The sequence below is a fragment of the Biomphalaria glabrata genome, chromosome 4, assembly GCF_947242115.1.
Source record: "Biomphalaria glabrata chromosome 4, xgBioGlab47.1, whole genome shotgun sequence".
NCBI classification, from domain to species: Eukaryota; Metazoa; Mollusca; class Gastropoda; family Planorbidae; genus Biomphalaria; species Biomphalaria glabrata.
This window is the reverse complement of record NC_074714.1, coordinates 7022551-7047380: the sequence shown is the minus strand read 5'-3', so window position 1 is coordinate 7047380 and position 24830 is coordinate 7022551. Positions and strand designations below refer to the sequence as shown.

Here is a 24830-nt window from a genome sequence, read left to right as displayed (position 1 = left end):
GTGACATTAAATTCGTCGATTTCCGTGTTCACTGTTTCTTGTCGGATTTCAGAAAGAGACTCCCGAGAGACAACCCTTCTGTCGCCTAAAAGCAAACTGTAGTGCTTTGTTCACAGGTTAAGTATGTCAACTTTTTTGGCTAACAGAATGCAGAACTTGGAAGCTGCTTTCATCGATCTCAACAAAGATTTGTCAGCTGTGTAAAGGAGCAATAGTCTTTTAAATGTTTCTTGTTTTTTAATAAATTATACTTCAAAATGGATTATACTTCTTCTAAATGCATTATATTTCTAAATTATTATTATATTAATTTTATAGCTTTTATATAGCGCTACTTTCATGCTTATAGCATGCTCAGAGCGCTTTGGTCCAATCTCATTTGTGAACCAGTGGGGGGAGGGGGTATCTAGGAGTTGGTTTTCCGTGCTGCCTTTAGGCGCTCAGTAAACAAATCTGCCAGAGTCGGGTGTCGAATCTCGAGTCCCCTTCTACGTAGCCAAGACAAGCCAAGTTCAAGCGCACTTAGCCTCTCGACCACGCTACATTATTTTTCTTCTAAATCAGCGGTTCTCAGCCTTTTATGCTCGGCGACCCCTTTTTACAATCCCCAACTTTTCCGCGAACTCCCCCACCCCCACAGCAATAGAAGAATAGACAATAACAATCCATATTTCGACGGTCTTAGGCGACCCCTGGCAAATCGTCAATCGACCCCAAAGGAGGTCGCGACCCACAGGTTGAGAACCCCTGTTCTAAATAGAGTATACTTGCATTAAAAAATATATATATATATAATAAACAAGTAGGCTAACAGAAAAAAAGTTGTTGTTTTTTTAAAGACAATGTCTCCTTTAATGACTTTTTGTAAGATCGATTATTTTTGCCCATAATTTACTTAGACTTAGGTCCTCCCGCGCCGTTCGGAGCATTGGGCGGCAAGCTGTCTCCACAAAGATCTGTCACTGGCAATGTCTGAAGCCTCCTCCCACCTGATGTCCACTGTTAGAGGTCCTCTATGAAAGTGTGACGCAAAGTTATACGAGGACGTCCGTGTTTGCGTTTTCCTCGTATTGGCCTCCATGTCATCGCAACTCTTAGAATGCGTAGTTCATTTTGTCGGAGAACATGTCCCGCAAACCTCATGCGACGCTCTGTCACAACCTCACTAAGTGATCCACTCCCAGTTCGGCATAGGATTTCCTTGAGACCCAATAATAACTGACTCCCAAAGTACGTCTCAGCCATATTTGTTCAGCCACATTTAGTCTTTTCTCATTTTTGGGCAGATGACTTCCACGTCTCACGTGCATATGTTGCTGTTGGGATGACGATTGTGTTGAGAAGGTGTATTTTTGTCTAGAGTCCAATGGCTTGGCTTGTCCAAATAGGCTGCAGCCTTTAGAAAATGCTCCCTGCTTTCCTATTGGGCACGCTACATCATGCCATCGGCTCAAAATAACTACCGTAATAAATGCTTGATTTTTCTAAATAAAAAAAGAAACCTTTTACCCGCCCCCATCCCTCCCCACCCCCAAAAAATAATCCTGCATAACTGAATGTAGAAATCCAACTAAAAGAGTATTAAAAAATTCTAACATTAGGCCTTTAAATCCAGTTTGTCTAGACATTTAATTGTTGAAGATAATATTTTTAAATAAACGGTCAAATTAGAGTTTTCCCAGTGTTTCCAACTAGCTAGTAATTTTTTCCCCACAGATATATATCAACTGTCAAATTTTTATAAAATCATCAGATCTGTTTTTAAGATCCGTGTCCATACAGATACCATCAAGAGTTTACCAGCTGAATAGAGGACTCGTAAAAAGAAACAACAAAGAAACAATGTTTTTATCTTTAAATGTTCATCCATCTGATAAAACCAGATTGTAATTATTATCTTCACCAAACTAAATAGATTTATTTATTAGTTATATTTTCAAAGTAGAGAACCAAGTCATAAAGTATTAAGATATTTAATAAAACTGATAGAAAATAAACTCTTTGAAAGTAGCTGGCAAACAAATTGTAAATTTCAAACAAATTAAATATTTAATATTAAAAAGTTCCCTTGCGATCTATAGGGCAGATGATGTTAAGGTCATCTGTTTTTTTGGCCAACGGTTTACAAGCAAGGTGTCATGTGGCTAGCAAAATGACCAACAGCTTTTACTTTCCTCAACTTAAGTCAGGAACTCTCTAAAGCTGGGTAAACTCAGGGATGCCCTAAAAATTCCGAAATTCAAAATCCCAATCTTCACTGATATTTGAACCCAAGACCCCAGGTTCGGAAGCCATCATTAATATTATATGTTGAAGAAATCCCACAAACAAAAAAACAGAACAATGCAATCATTATTGATGGATTCAAACTTTTAGTGTTGAGTTAATATGATTTAGTATAACATCTAATATTATAAACATGTTAATAAATAACACTAATACAAAAAAAACTATATAACATCTTAATTGAAGCCACTCGTATAATGATACAAAAATATTGACATGTATACAGGAAGAAGCTAAATCTGCCAAATCATGCATGAGGTGACGTGGGAAAGAAATCAAAAGGCTGGAATGTTTTTGAAACTTTGAAAATCAGAACAATGGTAGGTATTTGATATTTTAAGATTAGGCACATAAGCAAAATTTAGGCCATGTATTGATTCGTTGAACTATGATTCATGCCATATCAGTAAGAAAATTTATGGCTGATCTAAGAAAAAGAAGTTTGTTCACCTAATCTAAACAATAAAGAATAATAAAATATAGAACATATAGAATACACCATGAATATTTTAAACTTCAAAGGGCCTCATGCATGGCCGAATATACTCTGCTACATCTCTCCTCTAAAACTGATGAATAAAGAAAGCGTCTCACTGTAAAGCATATCTAGTTTTATTAATACAAGTTCACATTTTAGCGTAACTAAAAAAGTATTATGGTTATAGCATTAAATGTATAACTACAGTCTAAAATATTATATGAGATAGTATGGTAAAAAAAAACAACAAGGTTACAAAGACAGTTTGTGTGGAAATACAAACTCAAAATCGGCCCCCAAAGTGGTCCACCCAGGCAGGTTTCAATATTTTCAGAAAGAATATCCGAATGAAATTCTATCAAAGGCAAATGACAGAGAAGAATGGAGAAAGAAGGTTGACAGATCCTTTGTGGTGCCCCAAAGGTCCAGCAGACCAAGGGATAGGTGAACGTGAAGCTAGATGTGAACCTGGCCTAACTGATGTCTTATGATGAGTATTTAATTGTTTTGTAAAGGGTTAATCTCTTATTCAAAGCCTCAAGAATATAAAATTCCTTTAGTTTTGTGTTCCACATTGTGTGTCACTTTTGCAGTTCACGCGATTATATGATGAATGTACTTTTGCAGTTCACGCGATTATATGAAAAATAATTTATTAATTATTGTTTTAAATTATGTCCAACTTATTTGCATAGTAAATAGATTTTTTCTCTTTAAAAAAAAAGTTTAAATTTTTTTTGTAAGTGTAGTACTTAGTATGACAGAAATTACATAACTTAGCAATACAATTGTAAAAAAAATATTTTTTGACCAAAAATCTAAAATCATTTACAAAAATGTGTTAAAGAAATGGTAAATAGTCATCTCCCTTACTAAAAAGCATCCAGTGTTTGTTACTATTAAGAGTGAATAGTTGAAAAAAACTGCTTGCATAATTGATTTAAAAATTAGATTTTTCACTTTTAGAAAAAAAAAAAAAGCCGTTGCATCAGACCTTTGAATGATCTAAAATATCATGATGTCCGATTTTTTCGAATTTCTGAGATCTAAACAGGACGGACAGACAGGCCACACAAAACTCATCCCCTTTCGGGAGCCGCTAAAAATATTCAAAATAGCACAACCAAAAATACAAAACAAGAAAAAAAAAAAAATGACATTAAAGTATAGGTTATAATAGTATCAATTACTTTGGATCAGTCAAGTAATTAAATTTATAATAGATATAGATTAACAATAATATTGCATTTTCATGCTTTTAGCTTGACCCGAAATAGGGTGTGGAAGAAATGTGTACAAACTTTTTACCAGACAGACAGAGTGGATATAACCTTAGTAAAAAATAAAGCATACATCAAATGATATGTAAGGATTTGTTATTTTAATCTCAAATGGTCCAATAAATGCAAGAAATATACAAATATTTTACAAATACTACAAATAGGGAATTAAGATATATCACCACTAGACCAGGGGATAGAACACAATTTAGATTACTTAGCAGGGATCATCCCTGTGCTGTATAGCTAGGCAGAGTCACAAACCAAAACTGGCTAAGCGTATGGATATATCCACACAGAGATGAGAAAAACTTCTAATGATAAGCCTTTAAATCCAGTAAGACGAATACCTTCCTAAATGTCTATTTATTTCATTTTCTCTTTAATGAATAAGGCCTACATACCCTCTCATGTATGTTGGTTCAAGATAAATATAGACATGCATGTCATGATAAAGTTTGTCTAGACCATATTTAATTGAAGAAGATAATATTTTTTAAAATTATAACAGTCAGATTTCCCAGTGTAGTCAATTAGCTAATGAATATGGGAGACTCTCAAAGAATAGATTGCCAAAGGCAAGATGGCTAGAGTACTTCCATAACTATTGCACACTCCATTGCAGATAACTTTTTAAAAAGTACATTAGAGAGTTTTAAGTTTTAGAAGAGTCTTCAAAAATGAAGACTATTACATCCTGGTCCAAGACTCCCACAAGAGATGGAAATTATCGATGATTTGACATGGTTACAGTGAGGTGAAAGATTTCTATTAAAAAAACATGTTTCCGAGAAAAAAAAAAAAAATAATTTATGTTACTTTATTGCATTTAAAGAACAAAAAGAGCAAATAATTAGTAAACTTGTTATAAGAGACAGAGTTATCTTTCTTATTACACCATAATTTCAAATACCAGGATTACTAAACATTCACAAATAATACTAACATGTCAAAGTTAAAAAAAATTCACATTGTCCAACACTACAGCCAACAATTAAAGAAATAATCAAGTCATTGCATCCTCTCCTATTGTGATGATCTTGCCATGGGGCACTGTACAAAATTTGGATGGATCCATTTCTTTCTCTTTCATGAGCTGCTCTAGTTTTGTTCTTGGCTCCAGATAAAACTTAAAAGATAAATAGATAGCATTGTTATAGATAATCCATTTATTATGAATATTTATGATTTATAATGAGGGAAAACATCAGCAGGTGACCTGGGCACAAAAAAGGACTGAATCTTAAATGTAACTTTATAATAACTATGTCCATTAATAAGTAGAAGAGAATTTTTTAAAATTTTAAAATACATTTTTATTAATTTTAAGGTTTAACATGTTTATTTTGCAATTAAAATTTTAAAGGTCTAGACTAGATTTAGATTTCTAGATAGATGATTCAGATCTTAATTCTAGCATTCAGAATAGGCTACTAGTCATTAAAACATGCACGGCAAAGTATAATTGTTAAAAATATTCTAAAATATTACTTGGCACTACATAATAATAAAGAAATCCTTCCCAACTATAGACTTTAACACTTAAAGTGCTGAGCTGTTTTACAATGATTGCATACAAAATGAAATTACAATTCTGATGTTTAGAGGCTAAACTACCACACGCGTTTTAAGGGTTAAAGAAGTTGGTGGATGTGAAATATTTTGTAAAAGAATGTGAATTTAATTTAAATAAGTTAACTAGTTAATAAAAAAGTAAGACATCAATGTCCCCTCTGAGTTCAGCTCTTAGCAGAGGCTCAAAATAGTTGCTAAAATTTTTAATTATGAGGGGTTGTGCGGTATGCGCGATAGACTGTCGCTCAGTTATCTTGACGGTCCTGGGTTCATACCCTACCTGATGCAATCCCATATATTCCAGAGGAAGATTTGGACTAGAAAGCAGATTTTAGCTTCAACTCTGAAGGAACATCCGAAACATGTAAAACATTTTGTAAACAAACAATAGTTCTAAAAGGAATACCTCTTTTGCTCCCATGGGAAATGTCCCCCAATGTATTCCAATAGAATGACTGGCTTTAACATCAATGTGTATTTTTATAGCTTCTTCTGGATCAACATGCTGATAGGCTAACATCCACCTGAGAAACAAAGGTAAAGAAAATGAAAAACTATTTTTTTTTTTCATGATTTAAAACTTTAAAAAATGTACATCAGAAAAAAACATTATAAAGTACATACACTGCAAATCATTGATAAAAACAATTCCAATGCAAACGTCCAATAGTAAATTTTTCATTACAAATGTACAAAACTATTATTACAGATGTCTACATTTAACTCTTTCTTTCCTAATTATAGGTAGACTATCATTGAATTGACCCCATTTAATTAGATTAATTTCTGGTTTTATAAACTTTGTGTTAAATAAAAAGAGCAAGCATTCTCCTATAATTCTATACCAAAATTAATGTTTTCTGATTACAAACAAAAATGTTATTAAAGTTTAATCATAAGAGGGTGGAATATAAAAATGTGAAAAAAGAACAATTCTCTTAGAATGTAGAAAATAATTAGAGATAAAGAGTTAACCCTTCAAGTGCTCAGTTATTTTACAGAGAGTGCATTGAAAAGTGGGATTAAAATTCTTGTGTTTACAAACATTGGAGACCCACTTGCTTATTTTTCTTTTAGAAGCTGAACTATGCATTGTAGCCTAATAAACCTATACATTTTTGAAAAGCTAATTGAATAAGGAATTTAATTAAGTCCAGACAATTAACATATATTAATAAAAAATTAATTAAAAAATAATACAAACCATTTTTTAAAAAAGCAGAACAAAAATTTAATCCATGAGAATCACAACTAATAAAGCTTGAAAAAAAAACATCACATTTAGAAAATTTTAAGAAAAAAATATATACATACACATATATAAGAGTTGTAAAAGTAGAAAGAATGATTATTTACAACTGTCTGTGATATTTAGCAAAACACTCTGGACACAGTCCAACTTTGCATCCTGTGCACTCCCACCCAGTTCTGACAGGAGCTGGATGACCAGCAACACACTGTCATTTTTTCCCCACTGGCAGTTTGATAAGATCATGTCCATCAAGTGGATGACCTGCTACAGTCTGGGTTAGTGGTGTTGGACCCATTCTTGCAGCCTCCATCTCTACTCTAGTGCGTTTTCGACGTATCACTTTTTGGGGTACAAAGTTTGATGTCATGCTCTCTAGTGCAGACACAATGAAATTGTACCTTGAGAGCTTTGGTCTGTCTGATGTGTTGCTATGGTAGATTATATAGCTATTTAGAATAGCTCTTCCAAATAGGGAAAAAAAAACTTTATTTGTCCATTTCAAGCTTCGGCGCTCAGCCATGTAAAGTTTTTCGGCGCAGAAGTCAACACCACCCATGGCCTGGTTATAGGCATGAATCACAGCAGGTCTTGTTACAGGTTGTTTCCTGCTGTTTACTGTATCAATGAGACCAGCTTTACTAGCAGTAGACTGCAAGATTGGCTTTCTGCTATTATCCTGGTAAGCCAAGCAAAGCAGATTATCTTTTCTGGCTGCGATGAGTTCCTTGTTTTTCAATTTTGTTTTGACACAAACATCTGGTAGCCCTTTTCTGTTAGATCTAACAGCTCCTATAGCTGTAGTGTTTTCAGTAAAAAGTTCTTCCAATAATTCTATGGAGGTAAAAAAATTGTCTATCCCCAAATGGTGTCCTCTGTTTAACAGACCGGCTGCAGTCATAAGCCTAATAATAAGCTCATGTGTATAAGACCTGCCATTGCCGATTCTTCTTCCTTGACTGCCCTCACATATTTCAAAATGGCAAAGATAGCCATTAGCACTGTCTGATAAACACCACATCTTAATGCCGAATCTGGCATGCCTCTTGTTTGGCATAAACTGGCGGATATGAGGGTTTTTTCCTTTGAACCCAATCATACTTTCGTCAATGCTGACATTTTGAGTGGGGTGGTAAAAGTATTTGAATTTAGCATTGAAATGCTTTATAAGTTCTTGGACCTTGAAAAGCTTGAAACCAATATCATTTCTATCTGGTAACAGCATGTTGTCAGGGAAATGAAGAAATTTTAGAATGATCTGATAGCGATCTCAGTTCATGTGGACAGGGAACCAAGGTGTTTCTTGGCTCAGATTGCAGGAGTACCAATATGCGTTGTAGTTGGGCTTTTTATTTAATCTCATGTTCATTGTCACACCTAAAAATGCCCTAAACTCTTCATTTGAGATAGGTGTCCACTTGTGGACACGAGATCTTGGCGTGGTTTCCAGGTTTTTGTGGTTATCTTCGATGAATTGCCTGGCATATTTATTGGTTTCGTTGACAACCAAATTTACAATGTCATCTGTCAAAAAAAGGTTGACAAAGGTTGACACAGGCTTTGCATCTGGAGCTGGTGCATGTTTTGGGCCTGGATGGGCTGTAAATAAAACTGGCCTGGGACCACAGTCATGATCATCAACAGGTCTCCATTCTTCAGCAGAAGGTGTAAAAGATTCTGCCTCATCTGATTCTGAAAAGAAATTTAAAAAATTATCATAAGATATAGATCTAGACTAATTATACTGAAATTATTATACTACAGATTGTCCTAGATAGATCTATTAAATCTAATATTAGTAATATCACTAATATTATAAATTAAAGCTTACAAATTTTCAAATATTGATCTAATCTAATAATGTAAACAAACACTTTGAGGTGCCACGCCCCTTTTAGTTACTTTTGGTCACCCCAAATTAAAATAATCTATGGATAAAAACATTTGTTTAAAAAAAAAAGATAGATACACGTGAAGGATATTGCCTATATTTAGATCTAGATCTAATTAACCGTATAATTTGTACTTACCAGATAAATCTTCATCTAAATCAGAATCCATAAATTCCTCATCAGTTAGGTTGTCTTTATTCCGATTTGGAAAATCAACTTCACTGTCACTACTCATTTTTGATTGATTAAAAACGTATAGAAAGAAATTAACTTGGCGACCTTTGCAAATTCAGTCGGAAGTGAAGGAAGTAAATGGATATGTACAGTTTTGCAACTAATTACCAAGAAAATACGAAAGAAACAACAGTATATAAACGAAGCCACGATCGTGGCCTCACGCCTTATAATTTCTGTTTACATCAAGCTACGATCGAGGCCCAACGCATTTTGAGGGTTAAGGGAGATAAAGATAGCTATTAATTAAATAAAAAACTTTTATTTTCAAGTTTTAGCATTGTATTGTTATAACAGCATGGGTAGAAGTAGCAGTGCATGTACTAACAGCTGACACATGAGACACAGGTCAGCTAGTTATGAGGGTCAACTGTGTCGAGGACGGAAGTACAGGAACTGCTGGTGCGAACTGCCCAAGTGAATATCAACCATCTGAAATAGTCTAGTAGTGTTGTGCGTTGCACTTGGAACACTAAGGCCAGCAAAAGCGAACAAAAGTGAACAAAAGCTCTCTTTTACCAGCCTGAATTGGACAGCGAGTTCCTCCTTCCCGCTATCCTGTCCGACGGGGGGTGAGACTCGGGGCTAAACTTAGAGTTTGATTTTGTGTTCACTTCCAATGGACACGGGTACTCCAGACTCGCTGAGTAGTGACGCAGCTGAAGGCCGCACCACTGGGACCCCCATCATATTCGTATACTGTACTAGGCAAACCGTGCAGGACACGCCATTTACGTCCCTCTTGTGGGACGGCGCCTGGACATTGACAGATCGCACAGTACAATGGAGATAATCTCGCACCCCCTTACGCACTCCCACGAGAGCCTCGTTTTGCTACCCTTTGGCCTAGTCGTCCCCTCTCACCACCAATTCCACCCAGGCACCACTATGAGGCAAGGCAGCAAGCCTGGTTGTGAATATCAGCCTGACATGGTCAAAGGATCAAATTGCAGAGAATTGTCTTTTAAAAAAAAAAAAAGTATTTTAAAATGTTTTTCTTGTGGACATCAGTTCATAAAGCAAACTAAGTACCTGGGGTTGTAAGCACCAATTGGAATTGTCGCTAAGTCAAATGGGCCGTAATGTTTGCCAATGGTCTTGAACACATCACAGTAGCCTGTGTCTCCAGCAAAGTAAAATTTAGACTTTGGACCAATGACACACCAACTACACCACAGAACCTGTAAAAATAATATATAAACATGTATATTATCACATTAGCCTGTATCAGTTACATTACAAGACATTGCTAGCATAGTTTTATCTAGTTACATTATAAGACATACTAACATAGTTTTACTTATTAAAGATGCATTTAAAGAAAGGGCAGATGAAATTCACTCAACACTTCTAGTTGCGCCATGTTAATGATGTTTTTCCATCAAAAGTTACTGTTAGAGTACTTAGAGGGCTTTTTCACCACATAGACCAAAATTTTGGAACATGCTCGCCTTTGAGCTCAGGCAATACATTCAAGAACTTTAAGACCTATAGTTCAAAACGTTTTTAGGTTAGTTTGTCATTTTAACTTTTGTTTTAGCACCCATGATTTTCTCATAGTGCCTTGACTCTACATTGGAGTGTTTAAGTTATGTGCGAATTATCTTCGCTAGATCCAACTTAGATCTAGATCTAAACACTAGCTTAGTAGACGGCTTAGTAGCTAGATCTAGATCTAATTCAATAAAATTTACTGACTTTTCAAGGTTATATACGAAGTCACTTTTACTTTTTTACTGTGGATTTTAGTAGAGAGACCGCCTGAGGAGTGTAGCCTGCATGTAAGTCTAGTAATTGCTTTAGACTATAAAATAGATATAGTGCATCTTCAACTATAAAGTAGATATAGTGCATCTTCAATCAAAACAGTGAGAGGAAACAACAATTTCTTTGCTGCCTCCAGAAAAAAATGCCAGGTGAAATGCTGGCTTGAGCCAAGGTCATCTTCAATTACGAGTTCATGCTTAGACACACAAATGAGTGACAGGCAGTGTAGCCGCACCACTGGTCAGCTCATTAACACAGCCAGCCAGCCAGGCAATCAGAATGCCTAGACATGCTGCTTCTTTTTCCCATTTTTAGCAAGAAATTAGCAAAATTATATTTTATAAAATATTGAGAAAAATTTTAGGCTAAGGAGAGTGAACAAAATATTAGCAGAATTCTGGCAAATTTTAGGATTTTAGGAAATGTTTCATTTAGGATATTTCAAAGCATTCACACAATCCTGATATAGTCTCAGTTGTGAGGTGCAGGCCATGTATGCAGGATGGAAGACTGCCCACTTCCTTAAAAGACTCCTTTATGGTTACTTAAAAAAAAAAGGAAGTGATCACAAGGTGGACAAAGAAAATGCTTCAGGGACACTCTCAAAGCATCTCTGAGAGCCTTCATTAGCCCCCGCTACCTGGGAGACGGAAACACATGATAGAGCATCTCGGCAGCGGGGTGTTAAAATTGGTGCCAAAATTGCAGAGAATCAAGAGAATAGCACTGGCAGAAGAAAAGCGCCAGAGAAAAAAATCAACACAACACCATCATGTTAGCAGCTAAGTTCTTTAAAAATCCAAGTTTCTTACCAAAAGATAAAAATATCAATTATTACACAAATATGTATGTATGCATGTAGAAAGACGGTTGACAAATCATGTGTGGTACCCCAATATTTCAGCAGACTAAGGGATAGGTGAACGTGAGGTGGAGTGTATACATACCTATTAAAATTGAAATACGAGATATAATTATGTCTCAATGACCCAATACTGGTTAGATAAAATACTTAAGTGATTAAATTAGAATATTAAAATGACAACTAACTAAAAGAAGACTGATGGTGCCATATACTTTAGCAAATTATGGCAAATCAAGCAATACATTAGATCATCTGATTTCTTCTGCAATCCTTCTGCCACAAAACTCAACAAATTGATTCCCATTATGTAAGTCATAAATACCTTGTTTGTATCCCAAATGCCACGACGACACCAGTGCTGGCATGGTGTACAGATGACTCTGACATCTTTCGCACTGATTGTGTGTTCTTCCCACCAGTTCATCTCAATCACATTGTTACATCCACTATCATTCATCCACTGCTTGAGACCTAATGGAACATACCAGGTCAAGTTGTCACCAAACCTGTCCAAACATAAGCACTTTATTTCTTGGTACCGGTACATACAAATCAACTTTTAAAAATCCTTTTTCTAAAATTTTTATTAAATTTGTCTTCGAATCCAAAGATTAATGAGGAATACAATATTTCATGTGGCCATGCAGTCCCAGACGCGACCTACGTATTTTACCACATCCAGCACAGACTTAACCAAGTCTGGCAATGGTCAAGTTAAGTTCTCTTTTCACTGTCTACTTGCCATTGGCAGAGGATTTTTAGTTGGTCTCAAATATGTCTCCCTAGGCCTTTGCAAGAAACCTTCAGCTGTCTCGTTCTTGGATGTCAGTTGAATAGCAACTTGGTGTCTAATCAGGGCTTTTAAGTGTTTCTGGGGGGGTGGGCATCTCTGTTACACCAACCACCTTTCAGCTCACAAATAAGATTGCAGTTGGTATAAGATCATCCCCCAAGTACCCTGCCCAGCATAGCTGTTGAACTATAAGAAGTCTCTCTATACTGTCCATAAAATTTTTAATGGTATGAAATTAAGCAAAACCAAACCGAGTAAGAATAAATAGATTTGTACTATTATAGTCACCTATTGAGATAGCGAAATGTTGTATACTTTATGTAAATTAGATAATAATATAATAATAATTATACAATTATATTATCTTTATTATGCTGAAGGAAATTAGTTTTACAATAGTGCATTACACATAATAAAATATTTCAACATTGCAAACAAAATGTGCACCTACGTAAGTCTTAGACATTTAATGTGAAGATGACTTTTTTATTCAATAATTTAAATTGACAATGGAATTTCACATTTCTGGATATTTATTAGTAAATGTTAATGACATTCTTTTAGTTTAAGTACTGTGAGCCACAAGGTTATAGAGAATAGTCAGAGCGTCAAGCTAACTCATTAATCTTTTGGTAAAAAACACTAACCTATAAAAGATTTCAGAGAGTTTCTTCTACCAACTGTCCAACACTTTGGACTACTTAAAACTTATCAATATTAGAAAAATATCTTTTCACTTGTGTAACAATAGTCACATTAAGCATTAACAAGAAATCACTTAGTAAAGCAACTGTATCATGTTATCGTTTGTTTCTTCAGAGTTGATTAAAATTAACATCCTAGCCACAAACTCACGCAATATTTCTAACCTAATAGAACTAACCTGTCATTTAATTGTACCACTGTGCTATAATCCAAATGGTCATAGTGATTATGGCTAATGAGCACAAAGTCAATATGTGGCAAGTCTTGGACTGTACAAGGTGGAGGCCTGTACCTCCTGGGCCCTAACATTCTTAAAGGAGAGCAATAGTCACTAAAAATGGGGTCTGTCAGAAATGTGACTCCATCAAACTGTAGAAGCGATGTGGCATGACCAATCCACATGTGTCTGATACCTAGGGCTGGCTGTGTGTTGAACTTTGACAGATCATCTTTGATCACCGGCAGCATTGTGTCGAGAGGCTAAAAACAAGAGAGCCACAAAATAAGATTAAATGATTATATATACAATTCTTTTTTGTAAAAGTGACTTTTTAAAACCTAAAGCTATACAAAGCTAGTTCACAATATAGAGAAAGAAAACAAATCTAAATATAATATAAGCAAATCATCTGAAATAACAAGATAATAAAGTTATTTATTTAAATAATTATTATAAATGATTTAAGGACATTCCATCAGTAATGAAAATTACTATACTTTGTGTCTGGGTTAGGTTACAGAGGCTCTCTCAACAACCATTTCTGACTCTTTTTCTATTGGGTCTATGTCTGTGTAAAAAAGCTAAACCTTGGAGTCACCTTAGCTGAAATTAACAATGTTTAAGCACTTTCTAGATCTTGCAAGTAAGGCTTCTGAAAACTTGAAGAAACTGGTCTCTACAAAGCAAGAAGCCTTATATCAAAAAGACTTTAATCACTGTATTATTAATTGAACTATTTTGGCTTGTACATATTTATGTCTCTAAGATTCCTCTTGAGATTCTCTCTTAGATAGAGTCCCTAGAGGTTCTTCTGCTAAAGTTTCATAATATGACCAGTAAATGCTGCTGAAATCATGGCTATCCACTAAGGATCCAAAGGGAGCATTCTCACGTTCTGTATCAAAGTGTTAGCTGACAGTCAGAGCATTAGTAGATGGGTGGAAATGCTGAAGATGTCTTTAAATTCAGCTATCAAAGGATCACACTATTAGACTTGAATATAAAGTTGGGGGTTTCCAAAAACATTTTTGTTTCCTTATCTTATATAATACAGACGTTACTTCAAAAAAGAAGATGATTACGTCCTACGTGTCATGCATTTATTCAGTTCTTACATTTCACTATAGATTTTAGACATGCAATTCTCTTTAACCTTTAGTTAAACACCATCCAACTTATAGATAAGAGTAACACAGACCTGAACATACAGGTCTAGATTTCCATCAAAAGGCAAAAAGGAGATATGGGGCTGGGGCATTATAGTCTATTGTTACATGAAACAAATGATTTCTCTTAGAAATATTTACTTCACAGACTCTGCTACCAAAAATTATTACCTCATTTTGTGGATTATTTCCTTCACTTCTAGTTAGAAATAAAAATCTGAAGAGTTTAGTGAAAGAGACTGTCCACACTTCCCAAGGACTGATAAATTGTTCACCATTGCGCTTAGGTTTGACTAAGTCCTGGGACATGATTTACTGCTGCAAATAGTAATGAATGAAGAAATTATAACATAATAATAACAAAATTTACGAGCTTGTAGTGTGGTATGTGCTCTGAACTGTTGTTTGATGGTCACAGTTTGAACACTGTCAGCTGCCAAATCAAATCTGAATGAACATACTAAGTATGTAAAATAAACAAAAGAAGACGAAGTTATCTTAAAAGGTATAATATTATATTTATTTAGAAGCTAAATAAAGGTATTTAGATTTATTTTTAAATTTTCACAGGACAAAATTTTTTTTTAGATCTATGTTTTGTAAATGATACTAGATTTAAATGTTTTTTAAAATTATTGAATGATGTGCCCTAGCTCTAGGACAGGCTAGGAGGAGAAGGATAATCTTATCTAGGCCAAGTAAAACAATTCTCCTAGAGCAGTGGTTCTCAACCTGTGGGTCGCGACCCCCTTAGGGGTCAATTGACAATTTGCCAGGGGTCGCCTAAAACCAACGAAAAAATGGATTGTTACTGTCTATTCTTCTGTTGCTGTATGTATGTGTGGGGGTGGGGGGTGGGGTGTCGCAGCAGAGTGGGGGATTGTAAAAAGGGGTTGCCGAGCCTAAAAGGTTGAGAACCGCTGTCCTAGAGTGTAGAATTTGTTGCTTGAAGGGATAAAAGATCTTCTAATGTTAACCATATGTTATTCTAAAAATATTAATTCTAAGCTTTGAAATGCACATGAAAGGCTGTCGCAAGTGTTTGACAAAATATAGATCTAAATTAATAATTATAATTATATAAATTTAATAAATTATCTTTAACTCTCATTAGTTATTAATGTCATCATTACAAATTACAGTATTATATTAGATCTATATTAATATTATATATAAATAATATATCTTATATATGGTTCCCGGTCATTTCATCCCTTGTTATTTTCATCATCTGATCATTTTATCTAACAATTAGTAATTGTAAAAATCTTGAAATGAGCAATATTTAATATAATCATTTTTTATTTAAATGACAAAAAGTGTAACACATTAGATGAGAATAAAATTAAAATTAAATGCCATTAAAAACAATAAAAATTTAACATGTGTATAAATATAGAGGTAATATAAAAAGATTTCCACTACTTGCACCACACCTTGGCCTTTGATGATAAGTTATCAGCGGCATGGTCATAATTATTATAATCGCACTTCTATCTCTCAAATGATTTTCACTACTTCCACCAAACCTTGGCCTTTGATCATTACGTCAAGCGCAGAATAATATTATAATATTACATCCCCCACATCCATTTTCGACCACAGTTTTGAAATTTTACTGAAACATTTAAGTGCAGCCATATCTCTGTTGTGCCTCCAACATTAATGTTCTTTTTACTGAACACATAATTTTGTAAATCTATTTTTTCCTGCAACTCAATTTGAACATCAGTAACAGATGTTTAATAATTGTCATTTATAATTTCTTTATTATTTACATCCCAGAAGCGAATGGTCATTTCTTCATAGATATCGATGTCCTTAAGTAGTAATTCATTTGTCAACAAAAAAGTTATGTGAGATTGTAAAACCCTTTAAAATAGATTTAATATCTCGATAAAAGAGAAAATGATATAAAATCCATGAAAGTCGATTTCTTTCCTTGCAGTTGGAGCTTGATTTCATTCATTTGTGTTAGATGCCTACCATGTAAAACAATTTTTTTAGCCTGCTTAAGTCATCACAAACCGTTGAGAGAGAGGCAATATACTATAAATACATATTGCAGAAGGGAATCTACTTCTTTTAATACAATCTAAATAATTTTTAATTAACACAGATATAAATAATAATTTATTAGCAATAACATAGTGGTGTTTACTGGCGGTGCTCAGTGTGCGCTGAAGGAGAAAGCACAAAAACTGTGTTCATCTTATCTTATATAATACAGACGTTACTTCAAAAAAGAAGATGATTATGTCCTACGCGTCATGCATTCAGTCATGCTAATTAACCAATGACTTAAATTCTGCCAAGTCACTGGTTTTACTGGCTAGCTCAGGCAACCCATTCCATGCTCTAAAGTTTAACTCTAATAGCACTAGGGAAGAATTTGTACAAATTTGTCCTAGCATATTATATATATGGGATGAGGAATGTGCCTTTAGCTTTGTGTCTTTCAGAGTATTTTATTAAATTTTTGGTTTTGTATTTGAAGATTATGGTTCAGTGTTTTATGTATAATTTCTACTTTACTTTTGCGTCTTCTGTCCTGAAGGCTTTAGCTAAATTTAGTGATTTAGCTAAAGGTGATACTCTAGTCAAATGTGAATATTCGTTTGTTATAAATCTCACTGCTCTATTTGTGTCTGTTCCAGTTTCTTAATGTTTTCTTGAGTTGAGGGGTCCCAAACAGAGGATGCATATTCTATTATTGGCCTAACCAAGTTTAAATAACATTGATTGTACTTGTAGTTTTATGTTTTTATTTGATTTATAGAAATATCTTTTAATAAACCCTATAATGCTTTGTTTGATTTTTTGATAGTTTCATCAATATGGGGATTCCATGACAGTTTTTCATTTATTATAACACCTAGATCTAGGTATTTTGTTTTTAGTTTGTGTTACTGGTTTACCATGAATAAGTCTATTTACCTATTTGTTCAGTATATGATAGGAGCACGAATCAAATGAATGATGAAGTGACCTAATTTATTTTAAAATAAAATCTTGACTATGAGAGGTAATTCAAAGAAACACAGCTATTTTTATAGTCCTTTAGTTGCAGAATAGAATCTGCTTTCAGTTTTTTTTTGTAAGTTAAACCGTCACCCGAGTCACCAAATAAAAAATAAAATACAAACTTGACCTAGTTAGCCTAGTCTAGTGGCTAGTTCCGAATACGGTGTGCCTTATATTATTATGCCTTTATATAATTAATATAAATATAATCTAGATTACGATCTATCTAGATCTAGTATCTAGATGTGTATTATCATTATTAAATGTAGAATCTATATTTCTATATAGATCTAGAATCTAGATATAGATCTAGTAAAATCTAGTTAATATAGTCTAGTATCTAGATCTAGTTATACAATAAATATACTATAAGTAACTATACTAGACTATAGACTATAGTCATAGTCATAGTCTAATCACTAATCTAATAAATTATTAAATATTCTATTCTAGACTAGATCTTTCTAGATATACTTATTTATATATAAGATCTAAATGTCTATTTTAGATCTAAAAGAATTTAGGGTACCGAGTTAAGATTTATTTTAATACTTAGATCTAGATCTAAATCTAGGATGGTTGTCGGCCACGCCAAGCCAATCTCAGGACATGTCAAAATTCATATATTCTATTATAGAGAAGAGAGGATCTGTAAGTCTATGGGTCTAACCTATGAAAAAACTGAGGATGTCAATGAATTCGTCATCATTTTGTCTATAAAAATAGCTATTTTGTAATGTATCACTACGCATAGTTAAAATTAAATCTGACGTGTAGAGGGATAGGGTCGGTTTTCTGATGTGTAAAAGTTTTCGACATGATTTTTTTCTCCTTTAAAAGTTGTTGGCCGGTTTGGAGATTCATCGGCCACATCAAAGGAAATGTATATAAATATGTTATTATCAAGAAATTTCATCCTTAATTTTATTTTTTTGTACATTAGCGCAACGACACAAGCCATATTGTCACTTTTCCCACGCTCCACGCTTTCATTCTCGGCTTGTAACTGACGTCACACCATGGTCACTACTTTGAGCAGCTTAGCTGGTCGCGCTAGGGAAAAAAATCACCACTGTTACGGGGGAGAAGAGGAGGAGTCTTCTCTCTACCTACGGCACTTTTTATGTTCCGCAGCACAGCTCCATTAGCGCTGTGCGTGCCTTCGGCGCCTTCACGGAGGTCACGGCCTGTCTCACCGTAGCCTTTTTGGTACCAGTAACTGATCGATCGATAATCTCCTGCTCTTTCTCTCTCTCACCTGTTTTTTTTTTTTTTTTTTTTAGCGCGTCTCCACTCTTATGGTATGGAAAGAAAGGGAGGGGAAGGAGGTTTCATACTCTCTTCTGACCTGGGGTCGGCAACTTTTTGAGTCGGAAGAGCCAAAAATTACAATTTTCAAAGTTTCTAAAGAGCCACAAAGTTTTTTCTTGCCATTAAAATAGTACTCATACAATTATTATTTTTTTTTACCGGTATAGAAAAGAAAACGAATCTATTTATTAATATACTATTCGACCGGCTGCTATTTTGCAGGGCCAGCCATAGGCCACAGAAACCTTTGACACACTTTCATAAAATTGTGATGTTTAGTAAATGTACTTCTGTTATAGATTCTGTTCGAAAATATATTGTATTAGAAATATAACTTAATATCTTAGAGTTTGTTACTAATATATTGTTCTCATATTTTTTCTTCTATGAAATTTAGTTTTTTTTTTTTTTTTGGATTTTTTTTTCTCTGTAATATCACTCACCTTACGTATGTCATGTGTACATTGAGATGGCTGTCTGGTCATCTTCTAATGCATCTTTTTAAAAAGTCATCTGCAGTGGTGTGTGGAATGGTGCCTAATTCCTGGAAGTTGTCTACCTTTGCTGTGCCTCCTCAATTCATAATGGATAGTCTTGGCTTGTGACTCTTTATACCTAGCTCTTAATGCATCTTACTGATGTTGTCTAATTCAAATGTCACAATTGTGCTTTCCCATGGCATAGTGGTAATATATTTCTGTACTCTGTTTCTAAGATTTGTTAAATTTTTGCATTTATCCATCATAATTAATTACTAATGTATCACTTGTGTTTTTCTCTGTTATTGTGCTTGTAAATGTCAATACATATATATATATATATATATATTTCTGTTGTGTATCATTGTACTATTTTAATAATTATGTTATAAGATACAGTTGTTTTTTTTTTTTTTACTTTTATAATATTGTCTCTGGTAGACCACACAATCAATATAATGACGATGAATCATTTTCTCCATCCTGTCTACCTCCTGCATCTCTGAAAAATAAGCCACACCCTTCACAAGCTAGCATCCAACACATTACAAGACAAGTCCTCAAGTTAAACCCCCAAGGAAAGAAAAAGAGGGGATGGCACAGAAATACATGGCGCCACGATTTGTACGCAGATGGGAAAGATGTGGGAACAGTTGTAGAGTTTCGTCCTGAACCGAGACGCCTTGAGGAAGCTGGTTAGTAGCCTATGCCCCAGACAGGCAGAGATGAGAGGAATCATTTTCTCAGTCTCCAATTCTTGTTCAAAACACCAATGAACAATAAAATAAAATTTTTACACATTTAAAGCTATTACCGGTACTATTAACAGTAAACATTTTTCCTTAAGATTAAATGTGTTAACATGTACTAAAGCCAGATATTACCCTAAAGTGAAACTTGTGTGAAACCTTTGTGGTTTAGGCCCATACATTTGATAGACTTGCATGCTTCTTGATATACATTGATTTTACTGGATGAAGTTGTCGCAGAGGATTATAAGTTACCTGAGGCTATATGAAGTGTATGATTTTCATGTAGTATTCCATCTAATACATATTTTTATAGTTTTTGTAATTAGCTAGGTGGTAAAACCACTGCATTAAATAAAATTATAGCTTATATATAGCACTACTTTCATGCTTATAGCATGCTCAGAGCGCTATGGTCCAATCTCATTTGTGGAAGGAGGGGGTATCTGGGAGAAGGTTATCCATGCTGCCTTTAGGCTCTGAGTAAACGCAACTCTGTCCGAGATGAGTGTTGAACCTCAAGCCCCCTTTCATAATTAGCCAAGCCAAGTTCAAGCGTGCTTAGCCTCTCGTCCACAATTTCCGGGTTTCATATGTTTAATAGTTAATATATGGCACCAACCATTCTTCTGATTTCTTTTTTTAATGTTAAAAGCTTTATGTATTAGACAGTTTCAAAAATATTCCAGCATTTTTTTTCTATCCCACATCCTCTACATACACTGTATATATATTATTGTATTGGTCTGTCATTCAAATTTCAAGTAGAATTAGCTACTCGATTTGTTAATGACATTGTTATTTTTGCACCATTAGCCTAAATAAGCTGTTAAATATGTTCAATATTACTTATTCATGTACTTAAGATGTTAAATGCTATTTAAACCATAAAAAAGCAACATATTACTAAGTGTTGGAATCCATCAATAGATATTTTTTGTTCTGTATTTTATTTGTGAAATAACATCAGAATATTAAAAGATTAAGGATTACTTTTAACTATTGTTAAAAAAATTTTAAAAACTTAGTTTAATTAAATATTTCTTTAATGTATTTTTTAAAAGATAATATTGATTTAAAAAATCTCATTTCAATGTGGACAGCCTTTGCAAATTTTGTTTGCAATGAGCTTATAGATGCTAATAATTTAGGTATTAGCAACTTAAAATAGGTCTAATATTGAATGTTTGATTTATTTATTAATGTTCTTCTGATTTTATGATTTTAACAACAAACAATTTTAACAGTTTGGTACTTTATGTAGACAAACATATTGACAAATAAAAAATAATAACAACATGAATCAATGACATTTCCAGTATTTATTTCAATATATATATATATATCCTGAGCACTTCACAAACTATAAACATCTCTTTTTTTTATGTAAACATAAATTTATTAAATGATTTACAAAATATTTAAATTGATAGCATATTTATTACATATCTATTTTCTCATGCACCAATATAACAAGCAGATGCATGTGTTTAATATAGTCCCATAAGGAAGCTCCTTTTTTCCAATGTCTGTGACCACAAAAACATTTAAGGCCACAGAGAGCTCTGGTAAAACTTGATCTGCATCTCTTCATTGTCTATTTACAATAATTCACATGAAATAAAAGGCTTTTTAAATATTTACATTGTAAATACTCATCAATATATCCCTAATTCAGAATAACAATAGTTTGCATTATTGACTTTCTTTTAGAGTTTCAGAGCATTAAAACAAACATACATTAGTTGTTATTTATCAAGTAAAAAAGAACAACAAAAATCCAACCTGTTTCTAGAAAATTGCTAGAAATGTGAAATTGTGCACAAGAAAATGAATATATGCATTGAAATGTTTACACAGTTAAATTGACTGTTTTCTAATCCAAAAGCAACCATACAACATGAATAATTAGGACTTATATATCATTGTTACCAGCCAGAAAAATCAGAAGCCCTGTCAACTTTCCACATAATAGCTATTTAGTACACAAAACCAGTTAACTTGTATGATTCAAATCAACCTTTAGTTTGTTCAGTAAAAATTTTAGTATTTTACTTTAGTACAATAATTTAAAACAAATAAAATAAACAGAAAATGAAGATATTTACAAATAATATGTTAACAACTAGCCAAAATGTTTTCCTATTTAAATATAATTTTACTAAGATGTAAATATAAAAACTAAAAACAATTTGAAATGTTTCTTTAAATCTATTTACATATAAATACAAAACACAACATATTAATGATTTGCACCATGAGGTATATTTTAACCATTAGCAGCAGTAGATTCCTTATTGCAACTTTATATATACATGTCTCTAGTTTTTAAATTATCTCATTTATGAGAAGCACCATTGTTGTGAACTGATTGGGCAGCCATATTTGGACAATATTTGCCAAAGACCATCACGACTAACATTATCAAATGCTTTGGTCAAATCTATGAATGCAGTATTTGAATTTGGCTCTCTACATTTCATGTCAACTGTGCCTCCAGTCTGGCTCAAGAGGCATTGGCTCTGCGGAAGCAAGCCAAATTTTAGTGGTGTTTAGCAGCACCATAGCAGGGACACTAAATAATATACATATAGTATGAGGCAATAAAAAAACATAACTAAAATTAAACATCTTTATACATGGCAAATGTTTGCTCTTAACATCACAACATACTTTTAATCTCAATCAACATAGTTTTGAAGTATTTTGATTATAGCAACAAAAAACACACAAATTAAATGACATTATATTTTTTTACCCTTTTTATTGCAAGATAGACTTTTGAATGATTGATTGTTAAAAAATTGTCAGGTACCTCAGTGTTTCATTTGGAATGAGGTAGGAAAACTTAGTGCATCAGCATCCTTATTTCATTTAATTTTTTTCCATTTATAACAAAAGAATAGTCTTAGTTAATTCAACTCTTAATGTGTGTAAACAATACAAATGGTAGAATTTCATTTATTGAATTAACCAATAATATAATTCCAATAACATTAGTAGACCCAATAAAATGTGCATAAACTAAATCTTATTTTTAGAATTTTGTATTGCCAGTTTGTTTCCTTCAAACCTGCCATGACAATTTTTCCTATTGACCATCTAGGACATCTAACCTATACCAAATGACACCAGATGACCAACAGGTCTGGTAGAATCATGGAGTATTAGAGGAAATAGTTTTTTCTACCTGTAAGTAGGTATACTTTTATATTATGGTATACCAATATGTAAGTCACACTTTTATATCATGGTATACCAATATGTAAGTCACACTTTTATGCACATATAGTCTGACTGAATAAACTTTATTTATTTATTTATTGTTATTGATGACTGTATTATGACTATTTGAAATATATAAATAACCATTAATGATAATGAAGCTATAATAATAGTCAAACAAAATTTCCATTTTTTTTTTACCAATAAAATTATCTTATCTATATTATCTTAGCAAGCAAAGGAATTACTGCTTAGGTTATCAAACATATGTCAGAAATGTACTGCTTATTTACATATCCATTTATCTCATTATATCTCTCTTGCAATCCTTTCTCTATTAGAATATATATAATATAATATAAACCTAACTCACTTTACGACAATTAAACTAATGACAAATATTTCATTTTATTGAATACTTTTGATTGAACCATTCAAAAACAGCTTAGATCACACCTTTGTAAATAGAAAAAGTAAATTTAAATCATAACTACTATTTTTCTAAATAAATATACATTATTATAATTGAATATATGATAAAATATCTAAAACACAAGGCAAACTACATAATATAAACATTTTATATATTTACATTTCTTTTTTTTTTTTTTGGTGTCACTTTAATTTTATGTATAAAAAGCATTATATATATATACATATATATATAAAATAAGTAAATAAATATTAAGGCATATTGCAAAAAGTGAACAAACACTTCAAAGGGGATTCTAAAAACTATTTTACTCCTATTTACACATTAATTTTTATTCTTCAAATCTCAATAAATGTTGCAAACAATTAGCATTCGAAGATTATTTGACCAGGACATTAATAACTTTTCTTTTCATAACAAAATTTATGATAATGAACAATATGTTGTGTAGAGTCATTGGTAATGGGGGGGGGGGGGGGGGGGGGACTATGTGGACTTTTGGTATCATTAAGGAATCTAGGTCTATTTGTGTTTGACATAATTATAAATATAATAATTTATCTTAATATACATATGTTGGTATAAATAAAAAGAAATAGGCCTAGTGACAAGATTGTTAAGTATTTGTTATAGTGTATATTAAATTGGTACCAATATCAATATTAATAAATAAAATCAAGAAAAAAAAAACAATACTTTCAACCAATCTATATTCATTGATATTAAAAATAAAACATTCAAAAATAACTAACTGCTTATCTCCCTATTTTGAATTGATTAAAAAACTGAGATCTTATGAATTAAATTTTACTTTGAAGTAATAACCCTCCTTATTGTAATTACATTCTCAAACAGAGAAATATTTATAATTAAGGAACAATAATAATATAAAAAATACTACATAACAATGACATACCATATTCCTTTGCAAAGCTGTTAATAAGTGATTATTTTATTCTATTTTGTTTTAAAATGTACATAAATTTACATATTTACATTATAAAGGCAACTGAATAAATATCTAGATTAACAACTAATAAATAGAATCACAAAGAATAATAATAACAGGGTTTGTCTTCGAGTCCGAAGATTAATGAGG

General features: G+C 32.9%; 2 protein-coding genes across 4 annotated transcripts; both read right to left on the bottom strand.

Annotated features, from left to right (window-relative positions):
• Positions 1 to 4409: 4409 nt before the first annotated feature.
• On the bottom strand, positions 4410 to 18201 carry LOC106051542 (N-acyl-phosphatidylethanolamine-hydrolyzing phospholipase D-like). Of its 2 annotated transcripts, none has more exons than XM_056027260.1 (7): positions 18064 to 18201; positions 14682 to 14828; positions 13303 to 13604; positions 11949 to 12132; positions 10027 to 10175; positions 6026 to 6143; positions 4410 to 5173 (listed from the first exon to the last, which is right to left on the bottom strand). In XM_056027260.1, exons 2-7 carry the CDS (start codon positions 14817 to 14819, stop codon positions 5051 to 5053), a joined length of 1014 nt encoding a protein of 337 aa, XP_055883235.1. In that variant the 5' UTR covers positions 14820 to 14828; positions 18064 to 18201; the 3' UTR covers positions 4410 to 5050. The 2 variants fall into 2 exon arrangements, with proteins under 2 accessions (XP_055883235.1, XP_055883236.1); XM_056027261.1 differs by having other exon boundaries at positions 18087 to 18197.
• LOC129925876 (piggyBac transposable element-derived protein 4-like) lies at positions 6916 to 10017 on the bottom strand. Of its 2 annotated transcripts, none has more exons than XM_056027262.1 (2): positions 8899 to 10017; positions 6916 to 8560 (listed from the first exon to the last, which is right to left on the bottom strand). In XM_056027262.1, the coding sequence occupies exon 2, from the start codon at positions 8091 to 8093 to the stop codon at positions 7080 to 7082; it is 1014 nt and encodes a 337-aa protein (XP_055883237.1). In that variant the 5' UTR covers positions 8094 to 8560; positions 8899 to 10017; the 3' UTR covers positions 6916 to 7079. Both variants share the same exon structure in this region, with proteins under 2 accessions (XP_055883237.1, XP_055883238.1).
• Positions 18202 to 24830: the final 6629 nt, after the last annotated feature.